Source organism: Hyposmocoma kahamanoa, unplaced genomic scaffold (assembly GCF_003589595.1).
Source record: "Hyposmocoma kahamanoa isolate Upper Pololo Valley unplaced genomic scaffold, ASM358959v1 92, whole genome shotgun sequence".
Taxonomy (NCBI): Eukaryota; Metazoa; Arthropoda; class Insecta; order Lepidoptera; family Cosmopterigidae; genus Hyposmocoma; species Hyposmocoma kahamanoa.
The window spans coordinates 20,698,111-20,724,619 of record NW_020654748.1 but is presented as its reverse complement, the minus strand read 5'-3'; the positions used below and the strand labels follow the sequence as shown (position 1 = coordinate 20,724,619).

Sequence of the window (26,509 nt, the reverse complement as noted above, 5' to 3'; positions counted from 1 at the left end):
CGCAGTATCGCGCTGTCAGTCGTACAAATGAAGACTAAAGCGGAGTGTCGCGCTCTGTATACGATTTTAGCGCCTTACATGTGCGGACACTTTTTAGCGCGGACCCGACGTCCATATAATTGTAAGTCACTGCTCCCCCATAAGTTGTTGTCTGTCAAAATACCATATTTTGCTTTTTAAGTCAAATAAATACTTTTTTATGCATATTATAGGTTTCACATTGAAAAGAAAAGAAATCGCTTAGTGTTATGTTTACTTTCAAAACGTGGAAACTATAATACATCTACAAAAGTATAAATCTAAATAAAAAAAAAACAAAAAAAAATATATTTTGACTTACCACAACTTACGTGGAAGGTATTGTTTTGAGGTCGGTTTTTTTGTAATCTGTACTGAGGTTATAAATTGTGTCTTTTAAATTCTGTTAAATGGAAATTTATTTTACTTCTAGGAGAGCTCAGCATCATGTACATCTTCGCTAGATACCGATTTAACTGGGATGAAGTTAAATACAGCATCTATTCTACTTACAGTCTTATTGCACATTCTATAGGTGAGTTCTATATGTGTGTGCCGTGTGATAATGAGTTCACACGCAATGCTTGTTTTGAAATATACGAAAATAACAGTAGAATTAAATTTAGCCTCGGTTTAAATGGCATTGTTCTGCACGTTTTTTACCGTATTCGATTATAAACGGATAGACAGCGGGGTGTTCACACTGTATAGTTTCATGCGTCTGTGATGGATTAACGCTTTGTTGCACTTATATATTGGCATAGAAAACGCCAACGGCTTTGTCGCCGGAGGAACAAAAGGTATTGGGTTTATACAATTACATAGTTTTGTCGGCGGAATGAACGGAATAAATCGTTGTCCACAGAAGATTCACTGGTCATTTTGTATTAATAAAATTATGCCTGCCCTCCTTCCAAAAGATACTTCAAAAGATTGATTATTCGATAAAAAATGTATGACTTCGCGCCGTTTGAAAGAAATGCATTAATACTATGCGCTACTGCACACCGAATACGTTACGCCAGGTTGACGAGACTTTGACCTGCGTTTTTCGCTTGCTTGCGTTGGGTACGGTATACGGTGTAGAAATCTGCCTTCCGCTTTGCGGAGAGACTTGCGCGCATGCGAGGCGTCTTGCCTTTGTTTGGGTTGTTGGCATTCGACCCGGCTGCTGCTCTGTGATTGGCCGCAAGCGACCGGCGCAAACGAGCAACTCGTGAACAGTCCTATCTGCGCGTACGCGACAGACCTTTGCGTATGCGCGAAGCGAGTCACGCAAGCAAGCGAAAAACGTAAGTGATAGAAACGTGAACTTGGCATTAAAAATCATTCGATTTGCATGACAAGTCCGTTGCGTATTCGATAGACGTAGCTGTGTGCGTTTTTTTGCAGGAGAAACCGTGTTGACGGTTCTAAATATATCTAATGTATGCGCCACTGTTTATTCTGTAAGATTTATACTGCAAAACAACGTGCAGTACAATGCCGTGTGAAAGGGGGATTACTAATTTAAATAATATCTATATAGAAAGTGTGATTTCAAAGTAAACCTTGTTAACATTGACTTACAAATAAATGGACGACGGGTCTAATACAAAACCCACGAAAAAAATGTCCTAAGTCAACCTATTTAAACGTAGTGACATGTAAAGGAATATGAAAAAGCTAAAACGTTGAATTTAAATTGTAATGTCATCGCAGTACTGTCTAATTTTGCTTGCTTCGCTGTCAGTCGAACAAACGAAGACTAAAGCGTGAATGACGCTCTGTATACGATTTTAACGCCCTATAAGTTCGGACACTTTTTAGCGCGGACCCGGCGTCATATATTATTGGAAGTCAATGCTTGTCAATTAAATATTTTCTCTGTAAATTTGTCTATGTATATATAACAGCTCTTTTATCACGAATTAACAGTAATGACGCCGCAATGGACCACGTCATACCTACAGTTTGTTTTAGTAGCACTCCTTTTGAAAGAGTTCGTCCAGGGAAGTACTGCCACCTTATCTATTTCTGCCGCCAAGCAGTAATGTCACCATTACTGTGTTCCGGATTAGAAGGGTAAAGGTGCTGGTGAAATTACGGTACATGGGACTTGTCAACTTATGTCTCAAGATGACGGGCGCAGTGGCAGTGCCCATAAGATATTTGCGATTTAAAGCTCTGAATGGCACTGCAACTGTTGTGGATAGGCGCACGACTTCTTCATCCCGGCGTTTGATATCTTAAAATAAGTTCTTTTAATCTATTTTAGATTAAAGGTAAATAAGTCCGTTTCGTTTTAACCAAACCAATGATTGCTTAAGAATTTTAATTCCGCAAAAATAGTTTAATTTCTTGTATTTTACAATGACGAAAACATAAGAACTTACAAGTCTACTTTACTGTCTAAGTAGTAAGTAGTCTAAGTTACTGTCAACTGACACTTTCAAGTGTATTTTCAGGGTTTCAACTTGACATCTTGTAACTTGTTCCATCAATATTCATTCGAATAACATTTTGAAATCATATTTGAAAAATTTTATTCCAAAAGTGGGATTATTTGACAAATCGACGCCGTACTTTCTCAAACTCGTATCTTATAAAGAGTGATTACTTAGGATATGGCATAACTTTCTATTTATATCAAATTACTAATCAAGGATGTTCTAATACTTTAAGTTTAGATAAAAGCCAGTGTGTGAATATGCAGAAAATGTGATATGAAATCGGTCTGCAAAATTTATAATATACAATCCATTTTTTGTATTTCAGTAACTTTGTGCTTTAAGATACGAGTTTTAGAAAGTAAGGCGACGAAGAGTAGAAATTTGAATAGTCAATGGCTGCATAGATACGAAAAAAATAATTCGGTTACTTCAATTAAAATATATATTAGTAAATGGAAAGTCTCAATCACAGTCAAACTATCTAAAGTGTAAGGATTTCAAGGAGGATTTGTAGTCACAGCGTGTATGTCGTTACTTAACGTAAAAAAATATTAATTATTTAGTTGTAGTGTGCTCGTAACAATATAACTATCATCAAACGAGAGGACGAATAGCCTTTAACTTACATAATTTATTGTCTTTAACTGATTTTAACTTTTAAACAGTAAACTTCACGTTTCACGTTCTCCCACTTATGTTCATGACGACGGCCAATGTGCAGAATGCACTACAACACGCGCAGATTATAATTTATTATAATTACTAAACTACGATCGAACATTTAGAAAAATTCTAATATTCTAATAAATAATTGAATATCATGGTGGTGCAATGTACTGACATTCAGTAAATTTAATTAAGATTATAATTTTAGTGTATCTCACTCACCGATGGGCATCTGCCAATGAGAGTCAAGGTGAGGCTTTGGCTGACAGCCTAGATACGGCGAAGGCGTTTGACCGGGCCTGGCACCAAAGTCTTCTTTCGAAGTTACCATCATACGGGCTACCTGAGGGGTTATGCAAATGGGTTTATAGCTTTCTGTCCAGCAGAAGCATAAGAGCCGTCGTCGACGGTAGTTGCTCTGACGGTTTGGACATTATCGCTGGCGTCCCGCAAGGTTCTGTGCTGTCCCCAACGCTGTTTTTGCTGCACATCAATGATATGCTGTCTACTGACGGCATTCACTATTACGTGGATGACAGCACGTTGGACACCTATTACACTGGCAATGCTAAGTCCCCTTGGTTTTTTGTAGAGGAGAGCCGTAAACAACTAGTGTCACAAACAGAAAAAACCCTGAAGAGGGTTTCTGATAGGGGACGATTAAACTTAGTCCAATTTAACCCCACCAAGACACAGGTTTGCGCGTTCACCGTTAAAAAGACTCCATTTGCTGCAGACCTTCAGTTACAGAACAAGCCATTAAATATCTCGGACAGTATTGGGATCCTTGGTGTCGACATCTCTTGTGATGTTCGATTCCGTAGTCAACAGGGCTAAGCGGTATTTCACTTCGGAGCAGAGACTGCTACTTTATAAGTCACAAGTCCGTCCCCACATGGAATTCTGCAGCCATCTTTGGGCGGGAGCTTCTGGATACCAGCTTGGGCCCTTTGACGCGGTTCAAAGACGTGCTATGAGAATTGTTGACTATCCTGTGCTTACAGACGATATTGAACCACTGTCTTGGAGGAGAGACTTTGCCTCCCTATGCCTGTTCTATCGCTTGTACAATGGCCAACGTTCTGAACAACTGTTTGACCTGATTGATACCGCTCGCCACCGGTAGGGAGTCCATTTTCACACGCTGGAACCGAGTCGATCTCGTACTGTACAGTTTCAGAGGAGGTTCTTCTCACGTACGTAATTAGGTTGTCGGAGTTTTCCCGCAAGAATACAGCATGGATTCCGACAAAAGGGGTTTGAGAAGGGTCCTAAAGGGTTTGCAACGCGATTGTGACGCCACTAGTGTTGCAGGTGTTCATAGGCGACGGTAACCGCTTTCCATCAGGCGGGCCGTATGCTTGTTTGCTGCCTACATAATACAAAATAATAATCTTTTAATCCTGTGTATTAAAATACCACCAGTCAGTATCGAAATTCTGTTTTAGTAATCAGCAGCTATCGAGTATATAAACAGAAATAACGACAGAAAGAGACGAAACAAGGGTCATCCATCCCTGGCAATTCATCAAGCAAATGGGCCTTATATCACTTTTATATATCAACTCTTGTTTGCGCTGATATCACAAATTAGAAAGCTGAAATAGTACAGCGCTAACAACTGACCTGTGTGTACGTCTCCGTATATTCCAAATAATTCAATTAAACAAGAGTCATTCAATCAATTAATTCATTCGTAATTGACAGTAAAATTTGCCATCAATAAACTGTGTATGATCGGGTCAATGACCAGTTTGTTTACCTTTCATGTAGAATAGAAACGAGTTATAATATGTATATCACACGTATCAATAAAAAAACACTTTCCTTGCAATCAAAGTTTTTGAAAATTAGTTATAATAATATTTTCCATCCTCTAATAAATGTTCCTAGAATAAATATTGAAAGTTTAAAAAAATCCTGTTTAGAATCACTATTCCATTTATGTATTCGGTTTACCGTTTGCTTCTTCTGACATTAGTAAGTTTTTTGACTATAGTGACACTCTTGCGCAGGAACTACACCAACATGATTGACAGACACCAACGAAGCTTAGCGATAGCGGTTACTCAGCGCGATTTAAGGATAGTTATAGGCAATCTTAGGGAAGCTGGTTTATTGTAGTCTGATGTCCTTGATTATTACTAGGATGAATCCTACAAACTAATTAAAGTATAATATAAATGTAAGTTGCAATTATACAATTTAATATATAAAGTGCGAACTCTAACTAATCTAGGTCATACAAACATCTTTATCTGAGGTTGCTGAGGCACTATCCGTAACTCACGCGTATTTTATCCAAGGACGCATTGACATTAGTGTCATCTAGCGTAAACTAAGAAGATAACTGGCACAGGTCTTTGTGTATTAGATGTATTAACTTTTCCACGTGCGAAGCATGGCGGGAAACTTGAAAAAGCGAGATTTTCGTCTAGTCTAGTTTTGTCGTGCGATATTATTGGTCAAAATTTGTGACAATAAGAAGCGCCCTACAATTTACAATATTTTATATGACTGTAAGAGGATAGTTGACAGTTAGATCAGAGCACAAAAAAGTAACGTTCTCTCTCCGCCCCTTCCTAGCTTTATATACTGCACCACACCCAGTACATTGACGGTCACATTGACTCAACGGCAATAAGGCTGTCGGCGAACCGTTTTCGCGCTAAGACGGCTTTGATTATTTGATTATAGTTTTCATTTATTCATTACTAAAGTTGTACGTTAATATAAAACATCATTTTACGTTATTATTTATAATGGTTGTGAATTGTGCTATGTACGGCTGTTTATCGTCATCTAAACAGGATAAAGAGAGGAGTTTCTTTCGTTTCCCGAGAGATTAAAATAAAACAAGTAAAAAAGCTTAGACACTCATTCAGTTATTGTTTTCTTCGTTTATTTAGTGCAGAGTAATACATAATTCAGATTTATTATATCAATATAATGATACTCCATAACTTCGTGAGCTTGTTGACAAGGCATCTCGGATTTTCAATTTGTATTGCCGGTAAATATTACGTAGTGAATATAACGTAATTATTAACTAGGTAGTGATAAACTTAGACACGCAATTTCAAACGCGTTGGTTATTTAAAAGTACCTGTCCAAAATATAACATTTGAAATGTTTTTAATTATATTTTTTAATTAAATCTTCAATATTGCACTAGTTATTGAATGAATTAAAAATATAATATTATATCGATATAAATACCTAATGAACATGTGTAATTATTAGGATTCTATTAATAGAATTATAGCTACCAGTTTCTCGTTAGAATTTTCGCTATGTTGCTCTGATCACGTAACGTAATAGTACGAGATAGTGATGGGTAACCCTGCCATTTCACGCACACATTTGCACGTGTGCAGATAGCGCCTCGCTATATGCAGTAATAGTAGTAGTAGTAGTAGTAGTAGGTAACTAACTATCGACCGTTGTATGGAGCGTCCGTGGTGTGGTTAGATTAAGGGCGCTTTCAAATTAGATGCCAGTGTGTGTGTGTATGTCCCAGCCGGTTTCGGCGACTGGTATTGTTTAGAATTAGAGCTACGGTTGTTTGCTATTTCATGTGCCCTTAAATGGTTATAGTAGCCACTCGTATTGGTAAATGTTCGCAAACAGTGGCGACATGTAAGGACATCGTCAACAAAGTAATAAAAGATGGCTGCAGGTGTTTTAACCTTGACAGCATCACGTTTCACGTCCAGGTCCGACAGTCTCTGCTCCTCAAATTTATGCTACAGTAGCGCGACTGTGACCGCAGTTTTCTATAAACGTCTAATTTGAAGGCGTCCTAACTTTCAGAGTAAAGATAAAATATCAAAATTGTTACTACAGTTAACAGTCAGAAACGACCGGTCTGAGACCGACACTGCTTCGGGAAAAATTGTATTGCTAACATATCTTTACAACAATGCATTTGCAGCTAAACTACTTTGCTTGTATTGTGTTGTGGTTGTAAAGGCGTGTAAGCAAATAGAAAAGAAAGATTATTTTAAGTAGACAATTTGGTTATTTAATTCTTGCCTGCTATTTTCTGTCATCTAACTTTCCGATTTAGTATTCTAAAACTTATATAAAGTTGGATTAAAAAAAAAACTTCTTCTTAATCAGGAACGATCTTCAGCATAAGCGTGTTCAGTAAGAAACTGAAAGCAGATGACGCTGTGCTTGGCATGATATCGACGACCAGCAGAATTTGTGGCTCGTTGGTTCTGGCCTTTGCCAGGACCGACGTTGAAGTTTATATGGGTAAGACTTTATTTGTGTAGTATTTTATAGATGGTGTATAAAGGAGAAGCTTATTTTTTAAGCTGCTGCTCGTTCACTGTGCTGACTTCCCTGAGAAGAACGACCAAATGATATAAAATTTAACGATGTAATGTTTCAGCACCTCTTGTGGAAATTCTGAATGGTACGACATCAATTGCGTTGAGATCGATTGCATCTAAGCTGGTGTCGTATCAGGAACTTGGTAACTTTATTTTTTTATTATTATACAGAGTGGGACAAAAATTACGCCCGAGTTTAAGGGAGCAATTTGAAAAAAAAAAAAAAACCTACAGAGCTTACGGTCTTGATTTAAAAACCGACTACATCAGTGTATTGCTGTTGAAAGTCGTCTTATTGCTGAAATCGTTTTCGAAACATGAGGAAAATCTGTACGATGTACGGAATTGAATAAAAAAAAGTTCTGTACTTTTTAATTATTTTCCAAAACTCGAGCGTATTTTTTGCCTCAGCCTGTATTACTTTCATTCATCCAGACGTGTTATACTAAAAATAAAATGACATTCGACATATTGCCTGAACAGAATTTTAAATATTTAATTTTTACGTATTGTATAAGTACAATCCCGAGAGAAAGTGCGCATGCAACTAATCCGTCTTTTGTTGCAATGATGTAATTACATTATTGTTCATATACCATCGGAGTGCTTTAAAAACCTTTCTGCACACAGTATGTTTAGTCAATTTTATATGAGAGCTGCGTCGTAAGATGTTAACGCCTCTTCAAATGATTCATGTTGTTTCTGTTTCAATTATGTACTTACACGATTGAGAGCGTTTTGATTTGGCGACTTTGTCACTAGATTAAACGACATTTTGATATCAAATGCGACATTTTATCTCTATTTAGCGACAAAAAAATTTGCGACTTTTTTGGCGCCCATTTAAATTTCACCTATCATATAATTTTATCTTAGCTGACTTTGTTGACGCGCTGCTGAATTGTAGATTTCTTATTTCAGGTGTATTGTTTTTTTTGTTTATGCTACAATCTTAGAATAAAAACACTTAGAAACCTAGCCCGCACACGCTAAGTGAGGCAAATTGAAGCGCTCCCAAAAGGCCTACACGAGGGGGCGGGCCTTCAGTGCTCAAGGTCAACTTGCACCGCGAACAGCTCCAGAATTTTTAAAAATTATGAAATGTGCGGTAAATGAGTGCAAAAATACGTCAGACAAACATAAAGTAGATACTAACATCACATTCCACAAGGAAGTAACGCGTTTCAACTTGTATTTTTATATAAATATTCACTAAAACCGAAAATTAACCTGCTACTAAAACTAGCCTACATGAATTTGATTTTTGCCTCACTTATGACAGTTCGTTTGATATGAAACTATCATTCTATGCGTTATTATTCTAAGGCTCCAACCATAACATTTTTGCCCATGAAATAAACCTTATAATAAATATCGTAATAGTCGAGTTTTCATATGGATTGCAAATTAATGCATTTAAATGTTCTATCTAGCGATAATGGTCTACAGTATCGGCACGCCATGGTGGCCGTTTTGACAATTCATTATTGAAAAAAATATAATCAAATGCCAGTCGCATCTATAAGTTTTTATATGTATAACTAGTATTGCAAGAGGTAGCTGATTATAAAGTTTTAATAAAACGAAAATAAGATTTGTTTACTTATTGTATCCTCAATTCGAAACTGCTTTGTTTTGCATTGAGCTTTGACGCGAGTTTGCCGGAGGTAGAAGTTGTGCTAGACAGCGATCTTATAAGTGACGGTCGTATCAGATTTAATTTTGAAAAATTTCGAATTTCGAAAAACAAATGCCGAGTTGTGTCGTAAAATTATACATCCATAAATTTTACTGCACGTCACTACTGACAACAATGCACGTCAATTAGCTCCTTCAACGTAGTTATGAATTAATACGAAACTTGATGAGCGGGCAAACGTGCCGGTACCATAGTTGGCAACATTGATGATTGATCGTATAACATCAGGATGCTTTAGCGTGCTCTGCACACAGCATATCCTGTCCTTGGATGATCCCCGCGTGGGTCGCACCACATTCGGTATGTGAGGCTCGAAAAAAGTATAAGCATTCGGTACCAAAACTACACATCCAAATAGGCAATGTAGTGTAAACAGTGACGTCAGTCAAAACATCAACAGCAGACCCTATTATTAATTTATACTTAGCTAATATACTATTTTTTATCTTTTCAAATAACATAGCAAATAAAGATAAGGTTATCCCAAACTTCGTAAAAGTTTATCAGCAGAGTTTGGTTGTTACGCTTTGTATTACAGTCACATAAAGAATAATGAGCCTCAGTAGAGATAATTATAGACCTGCCCAATGACACTAATATTTGAGGACAGCTTACTTAGTAAATACTTTTTTATTATTATTGATACAAAGATCGTACAGACACAAAGAAAATAAATCTTCGATTCGGCTGAATTCGAACCCGTGACGTCGCTATACCAGGGCTATCGATCTCCTAATTGAGCTACGGAACGAGTCAGCGCACCTTACGAATTTTTCTCTTTGCCCATTGTACGTTTTGTTTTTGGTTTTAACGGCTTTCTGCCTTATTTGAATACCGTAGTTGTAAAAATATTTTTCATTTATGACAGTCTTTACTAGGCTAACCCATATAAGAATTAAGTAGGCCTTCCTTTACCATATACTATACACATACGAGCACATTTAGCTTAACTACATAAAAGCGAGAATATAAAATAGTAACGTTTAATATTTAAATAAATAAGAATTAAAAATAAAGTACTAATTAAATCAACATCTCTTAAAATCGACTTAGTACTACGAAATTATAGTAAATGCATTTTTTTAAAGATTTTATGACCTTTGTCATCTTTAAGAAACAGCAGAAAATATAAAAATGGTAACAGCTTAATATTGAAAATTTAATAAATAAGAATAAAGTTAAACTATAGTTCACGAAATTTACAAGAACGCGATATCAACCATGGAACACTTAGTATTAATAGGAAATTATATAACACATGAATGAAAAAAAATAACAGTCAACTTATTATTTTAAAATTAGACTTAAGAAAGTGAAATAACCGACCAGACTTCTGAAAAAAAAAACTGCATTATTTTAAGGTTTTCACAAGTGTGCCGTTAAGCGTGCCGGTGTGTTTATATTTAAGAGACGAACAGCATGGATTTAGCATGATCAACGTACAAATGATTATTTTTGCAGGCAAAGTGTACTCCTTGTTTGGTGTGGCTGAAACTGTGATGCCCCTGGTGTTTGTACCTATGTACTCCAAATTGTACATCAAAATGCTGCACGTACTGCCTGGTGCACCATTCTTGCTGACTGTACTGGCCACTATACCTGCACTTGGAATATTCGGGTATATTCTACATAGACGTACCCTAATTGCGTGTTTACATAGAGTCGATATGCCGCCTTCAACAGTTTATTTGCCCTGCCGAAGGAGGCGTTGTCGACTCGCTGTTTTCATCGAGTCCGCAAATACATTGAAATTTGTTTGGTCGACCGTTACTTGCCGCCGACAATGATTACACCTAGTCGACCGAGTCGACTCCGGCAGTAAACACTACGGTCATAAACGACTCATTGGTTACATTGAGTAGGTTGCCGCCTTTCACTGGCTGAGCGAACGTTACCTGTCGACCTAGTGTAAACTCGCCATTTACTCGGTGACTACCTCGATGGTCCTGGGTTCGATTCCCGGTTGGACCATTGAGAAATGACCTTTTCCTTTTCTTTGGTTTTAATCTTGTATTCTGAGTAGCGTCTCTGGGTGAATTCCGTTGGTCTGATACTCATGTAGTACAGGAAATTCCCTACTTTGAGATAGTTATAATTGGAGTGATTATCTTGAACATTATTATTATTATAGGAAATGAAACTATTTTTCCGGATTTATTGGTGAAATTACAGGCACATGGGAATTGGCAATTTATGTCTCAGGGTGACAGGCGTAGTGGCAGTACCTCTCATAATATTGCGATTTAAAGCTCTGAGTGGCACTGCAACTGTTGTGGACAGGCGTGTAGCTTACCATCAGGCGCACGATTTATTCGTCCCGTCACTTGATAGTATAAAAAAAATGTTGTTGTAATGTTGATTAGTAAGCAACACTCGTCCACGCTGACAATGCATCTCGCCCCGCCCCATCTAATAGCGGCAGAGCGCGTCGTGACAGGGGTAAATAAGATTCTTTTCTTGTCCGGCACCGAGACAGTGTACACAGTTCGTGTGTAGAAACGACATGAATTTTTGCATAGACCCGGTGACTTTTCTTAGCGTGTACACGCGCCCTAAAGCGTCCGAAACGTTGGTATGTTTGAAAAAACAAATATACGCGATTTGAATACGGAAAAATAGTTTCATTTCTTATGTGTAACAATCGCGAAAACCTATAAATTCGATCTTATTATTATTATTACTACTTTCAATAGGTATTCCACAATTCCACTAGATAAAGACCAAAGACAGGTCTTAATTGCGGCCTCATAGATATTGCATTCAGGATTTTAGTACCAAGCAACTTTCCTTCAATTTTGTCGCAGTGTTGAACACCTAAAGCACTAAAGGAGAGGTAAAATCTTTGCTGTTTCCAGATGGTTCTATCAACAACACAGGAAAGACGACAAGGCGAAAAGACTGGAAATACCGAACACTCCACCGCCATCGAGCGTCACTGTTACCACTGAATCCAAAGACAGTTGCGTCAGTAACTGCAGTTGAATGAAGACTACAATTATTTAAATTTTAAAAGTATTAATAGTTATTTGTTATTAAAAGGCTGCAAAGTTGGTGTTTTGACGCGAATACTTGTATCGAAACTTGATCAAACAGAGAAGTCTAAGGGTCGTATTCTAGAACTCTACTCAATGCTCAAGTCAGGATTTGAGTATGTTTTAAAGCACTCGATATCACACTCAAGTCCCTGCCATTAGGGTCGTATTTCCAGTGCTTGTGTTGCCAGTGCAATCCTGACTTGAGCATTGAATAGAGTTTTAGAATACGACCCTAAGAGAGAGAAGATTCTCAGAGAGAGAACTCGCTTCCCTCGTGATTCAAAAATATAATTCTGAGCGTAGCGAGGATTTCAAGGCACGAGACGCAAAACAACTTTGCTGCCGAGCAAAACACACAACTTTTCACCTCACTATAGCGAGGAAAATGGTAGATGAAAGAAAAACACTTGTACTATAACAAATCAATTGTATTCATACATCAAAAATAGTTTAATAAACAAAATTAGTTATCGTTGTCAATTTAATGTCAACTGTAATAAGAATAAAATAGGTATACCAACGGATTTATATTACATAAATGGATGGGTCCTAAGTATAAGGGCCAAACTAACAATTCGATCATTTTCACTTTTTTGTGAGAAATGCTTCTTTGCATTATAATCTATAAGGTAGCGTTAAAACAAAATCACATCGAAATACAAGGAAATCTTGAAAATATACCAGATTTAATGTTTGGAAGCCTGACCTGTAAAATTGTGATTTTGCGTTTTGGCCCTTATACATAGGACATCATGTCATTATGTTTTTTATCTACACACATATCCTAGACACTCTATGATGTGTTCAAAAACCGCAAATAACGATCAGCTTATAGATAAACTGTTTTGTTTGAACAAATTTCTTATCTGTGAAAATGTTATTATTGCTTCATAGTAACATCGAATTCGATTTTATATTTATATTACATTCAAATTTCGAACATCTGTGAAAAACAAAACAATTTGATTGAACCTCAATTTTAATATCAGTCGAGATGAAGTTTTATTCGAAACGAAATGTCAATAGCAAACAACTTTGACAATTTCACACGTCACTTGATATCAAACGATATGATAGTTGGAGCCGATTCGAGTTTGTCTATGATTAAATATAAAAACTACGGTTGTGTGACATGCGTGAGAAAAGTTATTATTTGCCGCCATTTCGCCAGTCGTAACATGCGGTTCCTGAACACGTCACAGAGAGCTTATAATATGTGTGTAGATAAAGCAGTGTACGTAACTGTACATAATTAGGCATTAATACACTCGTGAGATGTTTTTATGAAACCCACACTCGTATTTTAATGCCTTTCATTATGTAACAATCACATAAACTACTATTTTACTTACAATTGAAATTCAGGTTCACGATTGGATACGGCGACTGTGGTTTGTCGAAAAAAAATGAGTGACAATCGCCAATGGTACCGCCACAAGTACTGGAGATGAAGGTAGTCCTTTGCTTATCGTATCGAAGGCATAGATTTGCAGCCCAGGACTATGGGACAAGTTTGCAATTGTGGATAAAGGATTTGCCAATCGGTGTAAGGTTCTCGCTGATTGTCGCCTTGTGATGTCTATGTGTGTGTCCATGGCACCCGAGATACAGGGTTTCCCTAGCGCGGGGCTATAAGTGTGTGCGCGTCATTATTATTATTATTAATTTCTATTTTAGACTCTCGCCTCCCCCAAGGCCTAAAAGATTAAATTTGAATTTTTAAATGGAATTCCTCGGCAATGGCACAGTCGGCCGGGATCAGGGACTTAGGTTCAAGAAGCGGCAAATAATACGTGCTGTATCGAGCAGGACCGCCTTCTGCATTTGTGCTGGAAGCGACACGCCACAAAAATCCAACCGCCTCAAGATGTTAGCAAGGGTTATTTATTTATTGTTGTTGTCCAAGGTGCGTCAGCTGAACAAGGAATATGTAGTCTCACGGGGAGGCCCCTTTAAATTTGCTAATGCAGCAGGCAAACAAATTTAAACGGTCATCTTTTTAATGATTGATCCTCTTTACCTGTGGCATAACTAAGTTATTTGTCCACTCTGTGTATATTGTTAAAGTTTAGAACACCACACAACAAAACGTAATATACAATGTAATATATATTCTCTTTACAATCGCAATACTCTTTCTAAATAGTTAGATAACATTTACAAGGTTCCAGTTCAATATGTCATAGAATGTTATTCTTTCCTAAATTTCAATCTTTACAATTATATTTATTCTAGACTTTGTGTCAATTATAATAAAATAAACGTTATTGATAATTTAATTGTTATTAAAATTTTTATTGAATTTTTATGTGAAATTACTCCACTAGTTTTTATAATTATTAAAACAAAGATAAAACACTCAGAAAAAATTCCTTCGATCCGACGACGATTCGAATAGACGTCTTCTAGCATATCGTGGCAGACGCTATACCAACTAAGCCACGGAACGAACTAGCGGACCACACGAATTCTTCTATGTGTTTGCGTCGTATTTTAAATTAAATTTCACACATAAATTCCGAGCAACTAAGTGGTGCGAGTACCTATGATAGTACTCTCGAAGTTGTTGACGAGTATGTCTACCTCGGACAAACCGTCCAATTAGGCAGCATTTACAAATTATTTTATTTTAACAATGTAAATTTTTAATTATTAATACAAAGATCGAACACTCAAAAAACACTCAGAAAAAATTCCTTCGATCCGGTCGGATTCGAACCGACGTCTTCTTGCATACCGTGCCAGACGCTATACCAACTAAGCCACGGAACGAACCAACGGACCTCACGAATTTTTCTATGTGCTTGCGTCGTGTCTTTGTACTTGGCTTTTCAACGACTTTTTAGTCGTAGCGCCATCTATGAGAAATCTTTGACAGATTTATTTACGGGTCGAATCCGACCGGATCGAAGGAATTTTTTCTGAGTGTTCGATCTTTGTATTAATAATTATAACAAACTAGTGGAGTAATTTCACAAAAAATAATTGAATATCAATGCAATAAAAATTTAATTAATGTGAATTTTTATTAAGTTAAATTTATTATTAATTAGTAATGGCAATGAGAATAAATTACAACATATTAATTAGTACTGCAGTATTATATCTGTTTAGGATTTTTTACCAGAGGAAATACGGGATCCCAAACTAGTGGTACGGAGAAACCATCTTCCCTGTTGAAATTAGGATGTTTTTTAATTTCAATGGCCTCTCGCAGCATCCTGAGTAGATAACGGACTTCTTTTACAAGGACCTTTAAATCCAGAGAAATAGTTTCATTTCCTATGTGTCGCGAAAACCTAAGAACTCGATGTTATTTAGTTTCAGTTATGTTGTTAACCAAAACCAGGTTAATTGATAATTGTCGAATGAATAAACTTTACGTGCCAATATCTCGAAATCCGGGACGTCTTCTCGTCCACAATATCACAGTCCTTGAAGACTTCGAGCAGTGTGTGTTGCCAGCGATGACCTACGGCTCTGAGACGTGGTCGCTTAATATGGGCCTCATAAAAAACCTCAAAGTCACTCAACGAGCTATGCTCGACATTTGTCTACGTGATCGAATCAGAAATTAGGAGATCCATAGAAGAACGAAAGTCACCGAGATAGCTCGAAGGATTAGCAAGTTGAAATGACAGTAGGCACACGCAGAACTGATGGCCGTTGGGGCAGAAAGGTTCTTGAATGAAGACCCCGAATCGGAAGGCGTTCAGTGGGACGGCCCCCTACTAGATGGACGGATGATTTGGTAACGGCGGCGGGTAATTGATGGATGTACGTCGCGTCCGATGGGCAGGTCTGGAAATATTTGGGGGAGGCCTATGTTCAGCAGTGGACGTCTTCCGGCTGATATGATGAAGTGATACGAGACCGGATTTGAATCCACGGCTTCTGCACGAGATACAATAGGTCTAACCATTAGGTTACCACGGCTTTTTTGAAAGAAGTTGATTGATGACTTCATCAAAATAAAACAAATTTTAACATTAAGAAAACATGAGCTTACTTATAAATAACAGACCTTATTTGCACAGGAACAAGTGCTAAATCTCTTCATCATGACGTTTATTTAACTTTCCTAGAGTCATTTAAACAATGATTTCAAATACGAGTGTATTGAATTCCAAATTAACCAACTTTCACGTCAATATTATTCCAGTCCAATGTCTAAATAGGTTATTAAAGGCGGCTAATGGGTACGCTAATCACTAACTGGTGTAATTAACTTCTATATTGTGCTGTTATGGAAATATGGAAATTTATCTCTAGAAGAGTTGGACGGTGAGGTTTTTTTTTATGATACCAGATGATGACAGAATGAACGAGACGTCAAAGTTAAAGCATCATTTATTCCATAGGTAAAATAAATTTTCAGTTGGAAAAATATTTTTTAAGCTACTGCTCGTTCACTACATTGCTCTTTTAAAACAAACTTTAATGCTATGGAATACTCTTTAAATCAAATCTGTGTGGAATCTATAGCCATGTCCTCTTTCCATACATCTTTATCTAACACGTAGTTTTCAAATTTGAAATATGACATTTCAATTAAAATATTTTTAATGTAGTTTTTAAAGTTAAGAAATGATAATTTTAATATATGCTCCTGAATCTTATTATACAAACGTAGATAGTTCCCCACAAAAGAGTCGTTTACCTTGGTTAAACGAAATCGCGGCACCATGAGTTTGGACTTAGCTCTAAGGTTAATATTATGGATATCTTCTTTCTTATTGAAATAATGCATACTTTTACGGGCATATAAAATATTGGAGTAAATGTACTGTGATGTCACAGTCATGATACCAGTCTCCTTAAACTTTTCTCTGAGAGAAACCCGAGAACCTACACGGAACGAACCCCACATGAAAATCCCGTAGGACATTATTCTATGGAAGTAACTAAAGTAAACTAGTCTAGCAGGACTAACATCGGTAAGATCACGTATTCCGCGGATGGCGTATGCAGTGGAGCTTAATCTGCTGGCCAGGGAAGATATCGATGCCTTACTTTCTTAAGCTCGTATCTCATAAAAAAGCGATTATTCAGAAGATGACAAAACTTTCTATTTATTTTAAATTTCTTATCAAGGGTGTTAATTTGTATGTATTAATTTAAGAATAGGTAAAAATCAGTGTGTGTAAAATTTGTATATACAATCCATTTTCTGCATTTCATTAACTCTATGCTTTAAGATACGAGTTTGAGAATATAAGGCGACGATATATGTGGTGTGGGTGTGTCGTGAGCCTGGTTGTAAGTGACATGCCAGTTCATAGCAGTTGCAGTGTCTCTTAAAACTGTAAATGGCAAAGCTCTGAAGAACACTGCCACTGCGCCTGTCACTCCGAGATATAAGTTGACAAGTCTCATGTGCCTGTAATGTTACCATCACCCATTCCCTTCAGAATCGGAACGCAGTAATGCTCACATTACTGCTTGACGGCAGATGGCAGGTGAGAATACTTCCCTGGACGAACTCTTTAAGAGATTTATTGCTACTAAAACTTATGCGTTTTACGAGACGATTCCACCAATGCTAGGGTTGAGAGACTCAGAACTGTGATGAGACAAATTGACTATTATTGAAAGGGCTTTGCGGTTATTTAAAATATTTTTGTAGATCCGAATGTATCTGAAACAAGGACAACACAAACATATAATATGTAATGTGCTTAGTATTTCAATTAATCAAGCAGCCGCTACTAGATTCGTCTTCGTATATAGACCTCCTCCATATCCATTCATTTTTTTAAATATCGCCACCCACGACGGGTTGGCGATCGAAGTACTAGAATCGGTTGTGTCAGATACTGTCGTCGTTTGTAGATATTTTCTTCCTTTGGTTCGTACTCCTCCACTGAAGTTCCGCCCTTATTTCATAGCTGTGTTAATTCGCCATGACATAGAGTCATTGTAGGATATGTGCAAGTTTTCATCAAGATTCCTCCGCCACCAGATATCCTGCTCGCATTCTGATAACCCTACCGCCTCGGTCCGGTACTGCTTTCACAGCTGTTCTACTTACTGTAGGCCGTTTCGCTACCCGCCAACTGCGATCCGGTAGGTAGCTGAGGCACGCGTCCACTTATTTACTTTTTATTTATTATTATAAAATATTTTATTCTGACTTGCTTAGTGTTTAGTTAGAATGTTGTAAGTTGTATATAGTTAGTATAAAGCAATGTATCTAGTAACTTTATGAAGGTAATGTAGTTGTCATTAGGGTGTCATCATACTTATCGCCACGGAATCGCGTTAAGCAGATCAGCGAATGCATAAGGACGAAAAAACGTGCATTTCACGTTGGCGGACCGAGCGGAAGCGAAACGCTCAATATCTTTTTCGCCATAGTCCATTCAAATAGTATGATTCCCGCCTGTTCGGAGTGTCAATGCTTAGGCTGCTAATAGATTGACTGGATGTTTGCCGTTAATGCGTAAAGTCGTTATCGACTTCACGCAGCCGTGGCCTCGGCTGCATTAAGTTGATTACGACACCACGCATTAACTTCATGCAGTTGAAACCGATTTCATGCTTCCGAGAGCGACTGCATGCAGTTAATGCGTGAAGTCGTATTGCATGAAGTTGATTACGACTTCACGCATTAACTGCAAACATGCAGTCAAACTGTTAGTAGCCTTATACATCGTCACTCGGAGCGTAGGGTTGTCACATTATTATTTTAGCTGTTTTGGGAAATAGCAGTTTTTGTGTTATATTGAAATTACTTTTGTCAAATGCAATACTTACATACTTTCATAATAATAATATTATGAAAGAAAAACATAACAATAATGAATTAATAAATGTGCCAGACAATCACAATAATTACCTGATCTCAAAATGGTAACTCGAGTAAAATGGCGGTCAAGAAGTGGTTAAAGAAACGTAGGACGTCCTGTAGGTACATCATGATGTTATTACTATTATTCGGTTAAAAATAGATGAGTATTTCTAATAACCGACTTCAAAAAAAGAGATTCTCAATTCGACTGTTTTATTTGTGTGTTACGAGGTTACTCCATCATTTGTGAATCGATTTAGATGATTTTTTTTTTTATTGAAAGGATGTACCCATTGAAATTTGAACAACATAGTGTACCTCTAAGGATGGCAAAATACGGTTTATTGGATTTTACCTTTCCGTTAACCGATTTCAATAAAACTTGGCAAATGGATGTAATTCCAGAAACTTTTGACGTTGGTTTCTTTTTATTAAAAGTTGAAACGATGTCATGATTAATTTCAATATGTTTAATTGACAATAGCACACATTTTGCCAGTGTGCCCTACACAAAATTTATCCTAGTGGACCCATGTTTTGTCACCATATTCATGTTTTTTAAAATAATGATTAACTAGTGACTACCTACTAGTTGAGAAAAAAATAAAGGGGTTTTTGTTATTTTTTATTTTTTTATTTTTATTTTATAATATCAAGTGACGGGACGAACAAGTCGTGCGCCTGATGGTAAGCTACACGCCTGTCCCTAACAGTTGCAGTGCCACGCAGAGCACTGCCACTGCGGCCGTCACCCTGAGACATAAATTGACAAGTCCCATGTGCCTGTAATTTCACCAGCACCCTTCAAAACCGTAACACAGTAATGCTGACATTACTGCTTGGCGGCAGACATAGGTAAGGTCCTGGACGAACTCTTTCACTTTCCACTGCTACGAAATGTTAAAAAATAGTTATTATTTTTGTAAAAATACTTCACTAGTTTGTTATTATTATTGATACAAAGTTCGAACGGACACATAAAAAAATAATAATATCAGAGTACATTATATTAAGGACCCGTGTTATAATGTGAAGTTTAATACAATGTTTTCAAATACATATTTAACACCTTCAAATTGAGTTAACGTCCAAACTTTGCTGAATCTACTTTCCCTATGAAGTACCTTTCTAAATCTTCTCTAAAGTCAGCGAAAGAGCAACTCGTGTAACTGGAGCGATGTTTTGTTGGCTCCGAATTGCCTAAATCTAAATAATGGTGTGACGTGCAATTATAAATTCGACTGTTTAGCCGACTGCGCTGTTTGTACCGACAACTTCCCACTTCTGAACTCCTGTTTTGGAATATAACGAAAGACGGGATATCCATATACCGCACCCTCGAACATAAAGTGACGAAATTATAAAGCTAACTTTTGAGAAACTGACTAAATGGATATGAAATTTAATTTTTAGTGCTATATACATATATAGCGGTGCGAGGTAAGCGCAAGCAACAACACCAATAAGACAAGTATGAAGTATACGGTTCATTGTTACAACTTGTACAGCGATACAAAATATACGCTCTACGGAGATACACCTACGGAGAGAGCTACGAGAACTGTTCCACAACTGGAAGCAGTGACATAGGTACCCTAGAGGTAATTGAGCAGACTATACTTCAAATAGAACTGAAATAATTCTATTCCTGCTTTACTCAGGGAAGACACCATCATGAAGAGGTCAATTTCTAACCTATGAATTTATGATTTTAAAATCAACAACAACGAAATCTAATTTGCACAATTACTCCAATAATATCACGTTAAGCAAACAACGAAGCCAAAAAATAAAAGAAAACTACCAGCATTTAAGGTGTATGCACTCGTATTGATGCGAGATACAGAATAGTCAGTTCTATTTATGGATTGTATGATGTAAATCTCTATGGATAAATATTCCGTTTTACGCATCAACTAGTTGGGACAATTTAGTTTCACCTTAATCATTGCATTTTCTATCTATTTAATATAGTGTCATTTTTATTTACTATACTGTCATTTTGACTGACTTACTAACCTAAAGATCATACTTAAATACTAGAACTAAGTCATAGATTGCACTATGTACGCAGACAAAGATTTAGCATCCAAACCTACCGAAGGAATTTACTAAATAGTAACATGTGTTAAATATCTTCTTGACCTTCTATTATTCCGACTATCTTTGAGGTGCGACAGAATAGGCATTTTCTGGGCGAGCTCGTACCATCGCAGACCCTATTTTAGCTCCAGGGCTAGGTAGTGATCAAGAGCAAGTCCATATACTTTAAAAAAGTTTTCATCTGAAAATTAAACTAAGTATGATATGGTAACAATAAACAATAATAATACTTTTGCTGCTTTAGAATCTAGAATAATAACTTTTAACCGTTTAATAATCATAATGAAGAAACCGTGTCGGCATTGTTTAGATCCGTCGGCTTGCTACGCAAGGCGAAACACGGCCCGGTGCCATTAATAACCTGTTTTTACAGCTTAGTGTTGCCTTTTATATAAATATTTCGGCAAATTATAATTATTTACAAAGATGCTTTTTTAATAATTTACAAGGCACTTAAAGAAAAATATAATACTAGACAAAACTTGTCAGAAAAATTACTAGAATAAAGTTTATAAGTAGAAAAAATCTCGAGGGCCACACTCAGAGTCGTCGTGCCCAGAAGGCTAGCAACATTTCCCCTTTGAATAACAAAACTTATTCTTTGGCGGAAATAACTGCCAGGCTTGTGGTTACCGGAGGCTTCTACGAGACGATCTAACACCTCGTTCGCTAAAAGTTTCATTAGGACTAGAGACCTAGGGTTTCAACTGCAAAAAGTACAAAGTTGAGCAAGGTTGGCGTATTTGAGACTATTGCGCGTCTCAGCCGCTCTGGCGACAGAGCCTGCGGTACGCATGCTTGCAAAACATGGTTCAAACAGGTTGCGTCCTACACTAGCTGTCTTCCCAGCTTCCATGGACCGACAGTCATACCTGTTACCGTCACTACGGCGTCATACAAAAATCGAACACTAAGGATAATTCCTTCGATTCGGCTGGATTCGAACCAGCGCCTTCAGCATACCGTGTCTAGCGCTCTACCAACTGAGATATGAAAAGAATCAACCGACCTCACGAATTTTTCTATATGCTTGTTGCAGATGTTTTGTTTTTGGGATTTTAATGACCTTTTTCTGTAGGCCATCTGTTAGAAATCTATCAAAGCTTTTCTTCACTCAGCCAGGTACCTTTACAGCTACTAGTGACTGGCTACTTTTATCTACAAGCTTTTATCATCCATCATCCAAAGCTCCAACTTCATCAATTGCTGGGTGTAGGCCATGGTTTGTGCCATTTAACTAGAGGTGGGTGGTAAATAAAGTCACGATGAAAAAATCACAGTGATCGGCCGTCAAATAGTACCACCGTGACTTTTCACAAAGGCACGACGTTTCAAAATCACATAGATTGTTCCTTCGTTCCACTGACTGTCTCCGGCACTCACATCATGACACGACGCATTTTACAAATAAAATCATGCGCGATCTCCGTTCTGTAGAGCCTGCACTACTCATTGTAGTTTGCTTTTATTTTTAATTTCTAATTATGAACCAAGGAATAATTCATCAGTGTAAATAGTGTAAATACAAATAAGATAATTGTACAAAATAGATCCAAAATAAAATACACGCCGCATGGTCATTAACGAATATTTTATTTTATTTATTTAATCCGACAAGCCTGTAAAACAGTAAAGGTTGTAGCGGATCAATTTTTCAAATATAATTAAATGTTACATCAATGTGAGTAATATTAACGATAATTAGAAAGTAGCCGCTTGCCAAAACCATATATCGCGATGTAAGTGACAGGTGTGACAAATTCACGATAATTTGTCACTGTGATTTATTTATAACAGGAAGAATAGTTACGGTGATAGAAATGTAAGGCTTTTCCCCATGTCTACATCTAACACAATATTGCTCTAGTCCCACCCATCTACGGGCCGCGACTCTGGCAATGTCGTCTCTTCACCTCGCTACAAAACGTTCCACGTTTCTATATTCACTTCTCGGCCACGTTGTCGCTTTACTCCATCTGTCATCACCATGCCTGCATTTGAGCTTCGTTATCTGAACTCCTATCTCCTGTACTGTCTTCCTTGTCATAACTAACGCAATTGCATTTCGGTACCTTTATTTTTGTATATATAGTAGCTTTGTTTATTTATTATTAATTTATTTGTTAAAAAATTTACAAAATAATACTTATTAAACATGGCGGCGCATTAATAACGTCTATAGGTTTATCTGTGCATATTAATTTCTTGATGGAAGCTCTTATCGAAACTGGTAATCAAAATAACATTATGTTTTGTGAAAATGACCCTTAATTAGTTTATTTCTTTAACCAAAATAAGGACATTACAAATATCAGCACTAGCACGCGTTATATTTATTACGGAAAAGCCACCGGATTTGGTTAATTGCGTTGCTGCATCCTGCAAACGGACACCCACGGATACAGACCCACTGTGAAACTTTGTGAACTTTGTAGTCGGAGAGGGTTGCTTGTTACAAGTTTAATAATTTACTGCTAATTCTAAAATTTAAATATTTTGTGACCCTAATTCAATTTGGGAAAAAATGTAGTTCAATAGTATAAAATTAGATCACACTCATTGTAACGGTTGTTTTGCAGCACACTGATAAAGAAAATTGGACTTTGATCAAGCACAACCCTATCTAAATTGATTTAATCATTGAACTTTTTCTTTTTACGTGCTTGTCGATAGCAGTTGCTGCAACACTCAGAGCTTTAAGTCGCAAAGATCCGAAGGGTACAGTACTATGACGGGCGCAATGGGTGATGTGTCACACTAAGACATAAGTTGACAAATCAGCACCTTATTTGCTATACATCACTTTGCTTGATATGCTAAGACAGAAATAAGTTACATTATCACCTTAAACATTTTTGTTTACTTTTCGCGATAATCCGATGTACCCTAGGAAGCAGACTTCATAATACACTGCAAGGTGAATTTGGTCTGCAGTAATTTCCGGAAGTTTCATTCAAAGCAGATTTGTAAAGTGCTAGCTGAGAACCTTTTGTAAATTTTAATTAAGGTTAACCTAAGTCGTTAATAGATGTCATTAGTGTTCCTTTTTGAATTTTAATGCATGGTATAGGTATTGTGAATAGTAGCTGTACTTATTAATCTAAACATAAGTGATTCGTTTAGTGGATATCGACAACCTTTGCGTAGATTAATATTAAAATAATAATATGTGCCAGACAACTACACTAATTGCTTGGTTTCAAACTAGAGAATTCTCTGTACTACGTGGGGCGAACTATAATAATAATAATAATAAAAAAAATTAAAATCATTTATTTCAGACAATGTAGTCCATACAAGTTAGTCAGTTAGTAACATCACACCTTATAACTATGTTAGTATTAGGATTAGTACACAATCACAAAAATAATATCTAATAATTAGTTACAAATATAACAAACAGGACGAAACCAGCCACCCAGATGATTCACTGACTCACACGTAAGTTTCTATAAGTTTAAGTCGTAACTATAAGTTTCCGGAATGATTAAGAAAAAAATACTATAAATGGTTAGAAATGAATTTATTGTTTCTTAAAATGTTCTTCGTTAGCGTTAATGCACTTTTTCATAAAAATTTCTTCGACAGCTCTTCAGGTGATGAAAATCGTAGGTCGCATCACATCACGTTCTTAATTTTTGGAAATAAATAAAAGTCACAAGATGCCAGGTCAGGACTGTACGCGGGATGGCTCATAAGGTCAACGTTGTTCACCTTCAAAAATTCTTTTGTCTGTTTGGCCGTGTGAGAACTGGCATTATCGTGGTGCAAGATGATGCGGCGTTTACGGTTATTTTTACGGAGTTTGTCAATAACTTGTCTTATTTGTCAATGACAAACAAATGGTCATGTACCAATCACTATTCACGGTGCAACGATTCTCCAAAGCAATTTTTAGTATTATTATTTTAATAAAACGTATCTATCGTAGTTTTATTAAAAAAGACGCAATCATCCGCTTAGAGGCACTTTGCACGCGCGCCACTTTGGTTGGTTTCGGATGATCTCGAAAGACCCATACGCTCGATTGCTGCTTTGTTTGGGGATCGTAACTATAAATCCTTGTTTCGTCACCTGTTACTATGTCCCACACCAAATTTGACGCCCCTTCGTTGAATCTAGTAAGCATGGCATTGCATCAAGTGACGCGATCCGTTTTTTGAGCCTTAGAAAATTGTGTGGGATCCACCGAGAGCACAGCTTTTTGACACCCACATGTTTGCGTAGTATTGATTGTATTTGACTCATGCGTAGCCAAAAGATGCTTGAATCTCATGGTATGCCACATACCTGTCTGTTTTGATCATACGGCGCACAGCATCGATATTTTTGTTATTCACAGCAGTGGACGGACGACCATCACGAAATTCGTCACTGAGATTCAAACGACCGCGTTTGAATTCTGCTACAAACCAGCTATAAATAGTCGTCTTGCATGGTGCTTCATCGCCAAAAGCAGTTTGAAGCCGAGCGAAGCTCCGCTGGGCTGTTAAGTTACACTTAAAGTCGTAGAAAATCATACTACGAAAATTTTCACGAGTTAAATCCATGGTGATGTAGACAACCAATTTCTAAAATGACGCCACAACGTAGAAACAAGTGACAGTCAGATGAAACAAGCTGTATTCTACAGCCAAAGAGTTCCATTTTCAAATGTGTTGTAACTACTTTTTAAATATTGTTTATGTAACTGGCCAGTTCCGGAAACTTATAGTGCGCCCTATGCATGAGTACCAGAGTAACCCAAAACACCTAAGCCGGAACCAATTTAGTAAAGTTTATATCCCAAATCTGTCTAATCGGCAGTCGAACCAGGGATTTCTTCCTGTAACGTCTACGGTTTTAACCGCTGAGCCACAGAGGTCATGTTTTGAAACATTTTATGACACCAAGTGGCGAACAAATCGTAAACTGGGTGGTAAGCGACACGCCTATCTATAACAGTTGCAGTGCCAATCAGTGCAGTGTCAAATTTTTCTATGTGTTTGTAGCAGATTTTTGTTTTTGGCTTTTTGCCGTAGCAATGTTACGTTAATATTTTTAACTTATCTTAATGTCTTAATTCCTAATGTAATTCAAATATTTTCAGGAGCCATTTATATGCTTCTTGATCCAATGCCTATAAAAAGGACAATGAGGCTTATCCCTAACGACCTCCAGGATGCCGTTGGTGCTGTCCCGAATCCGTCGAACTGTGGAAGCTGTTCAGTTTCTGATTATGGCATAATTATCATCACTGTGCGCTTCCACGGATATTTTGAATGTATTGCAGAATGGGGAATTAATTATATTGCACCCAAACAGCATCAAGAATCAATGCTGAAACTGAACAGTTTCTGATTATGGCATAATTATCATCACAGTGCGCTTCCACGGATATTTTGAATGCATTGCAGAATGGGGAATTAATTATATTGCACCCAAAC

The 26,509-nt window shown here is 37.1% G+C and overlaps 1 protein-coding gene across 1 annotated transcript; it reads left to right on the top strand.

The window, feature by feature from the left end:
* Positions 1–456: 456 nt before the first annotated feature.
* Positions 457–12,355, top strand: LOC113236507. The gene is made up of 5 exons (XM_026472614.1): positions 457–553; positions 7,239–7,376; positions 7,516–7,599; positions 10,617–10,773; positions 12,011–12,355. The coding sequence occupies exons 1-5, from the start codon at positions 466–468 to the stop codon at positions 12,135–12,137; spliced, it is 594 nt and encodes a 197-aa protein (XP_026328399.1). The 5' UTR covers positions 457–465; the 3' UTR covers positions 12,138–12,355.
* Positions 12,356–26,509: the final 14,154 nt, after the last annotated feature.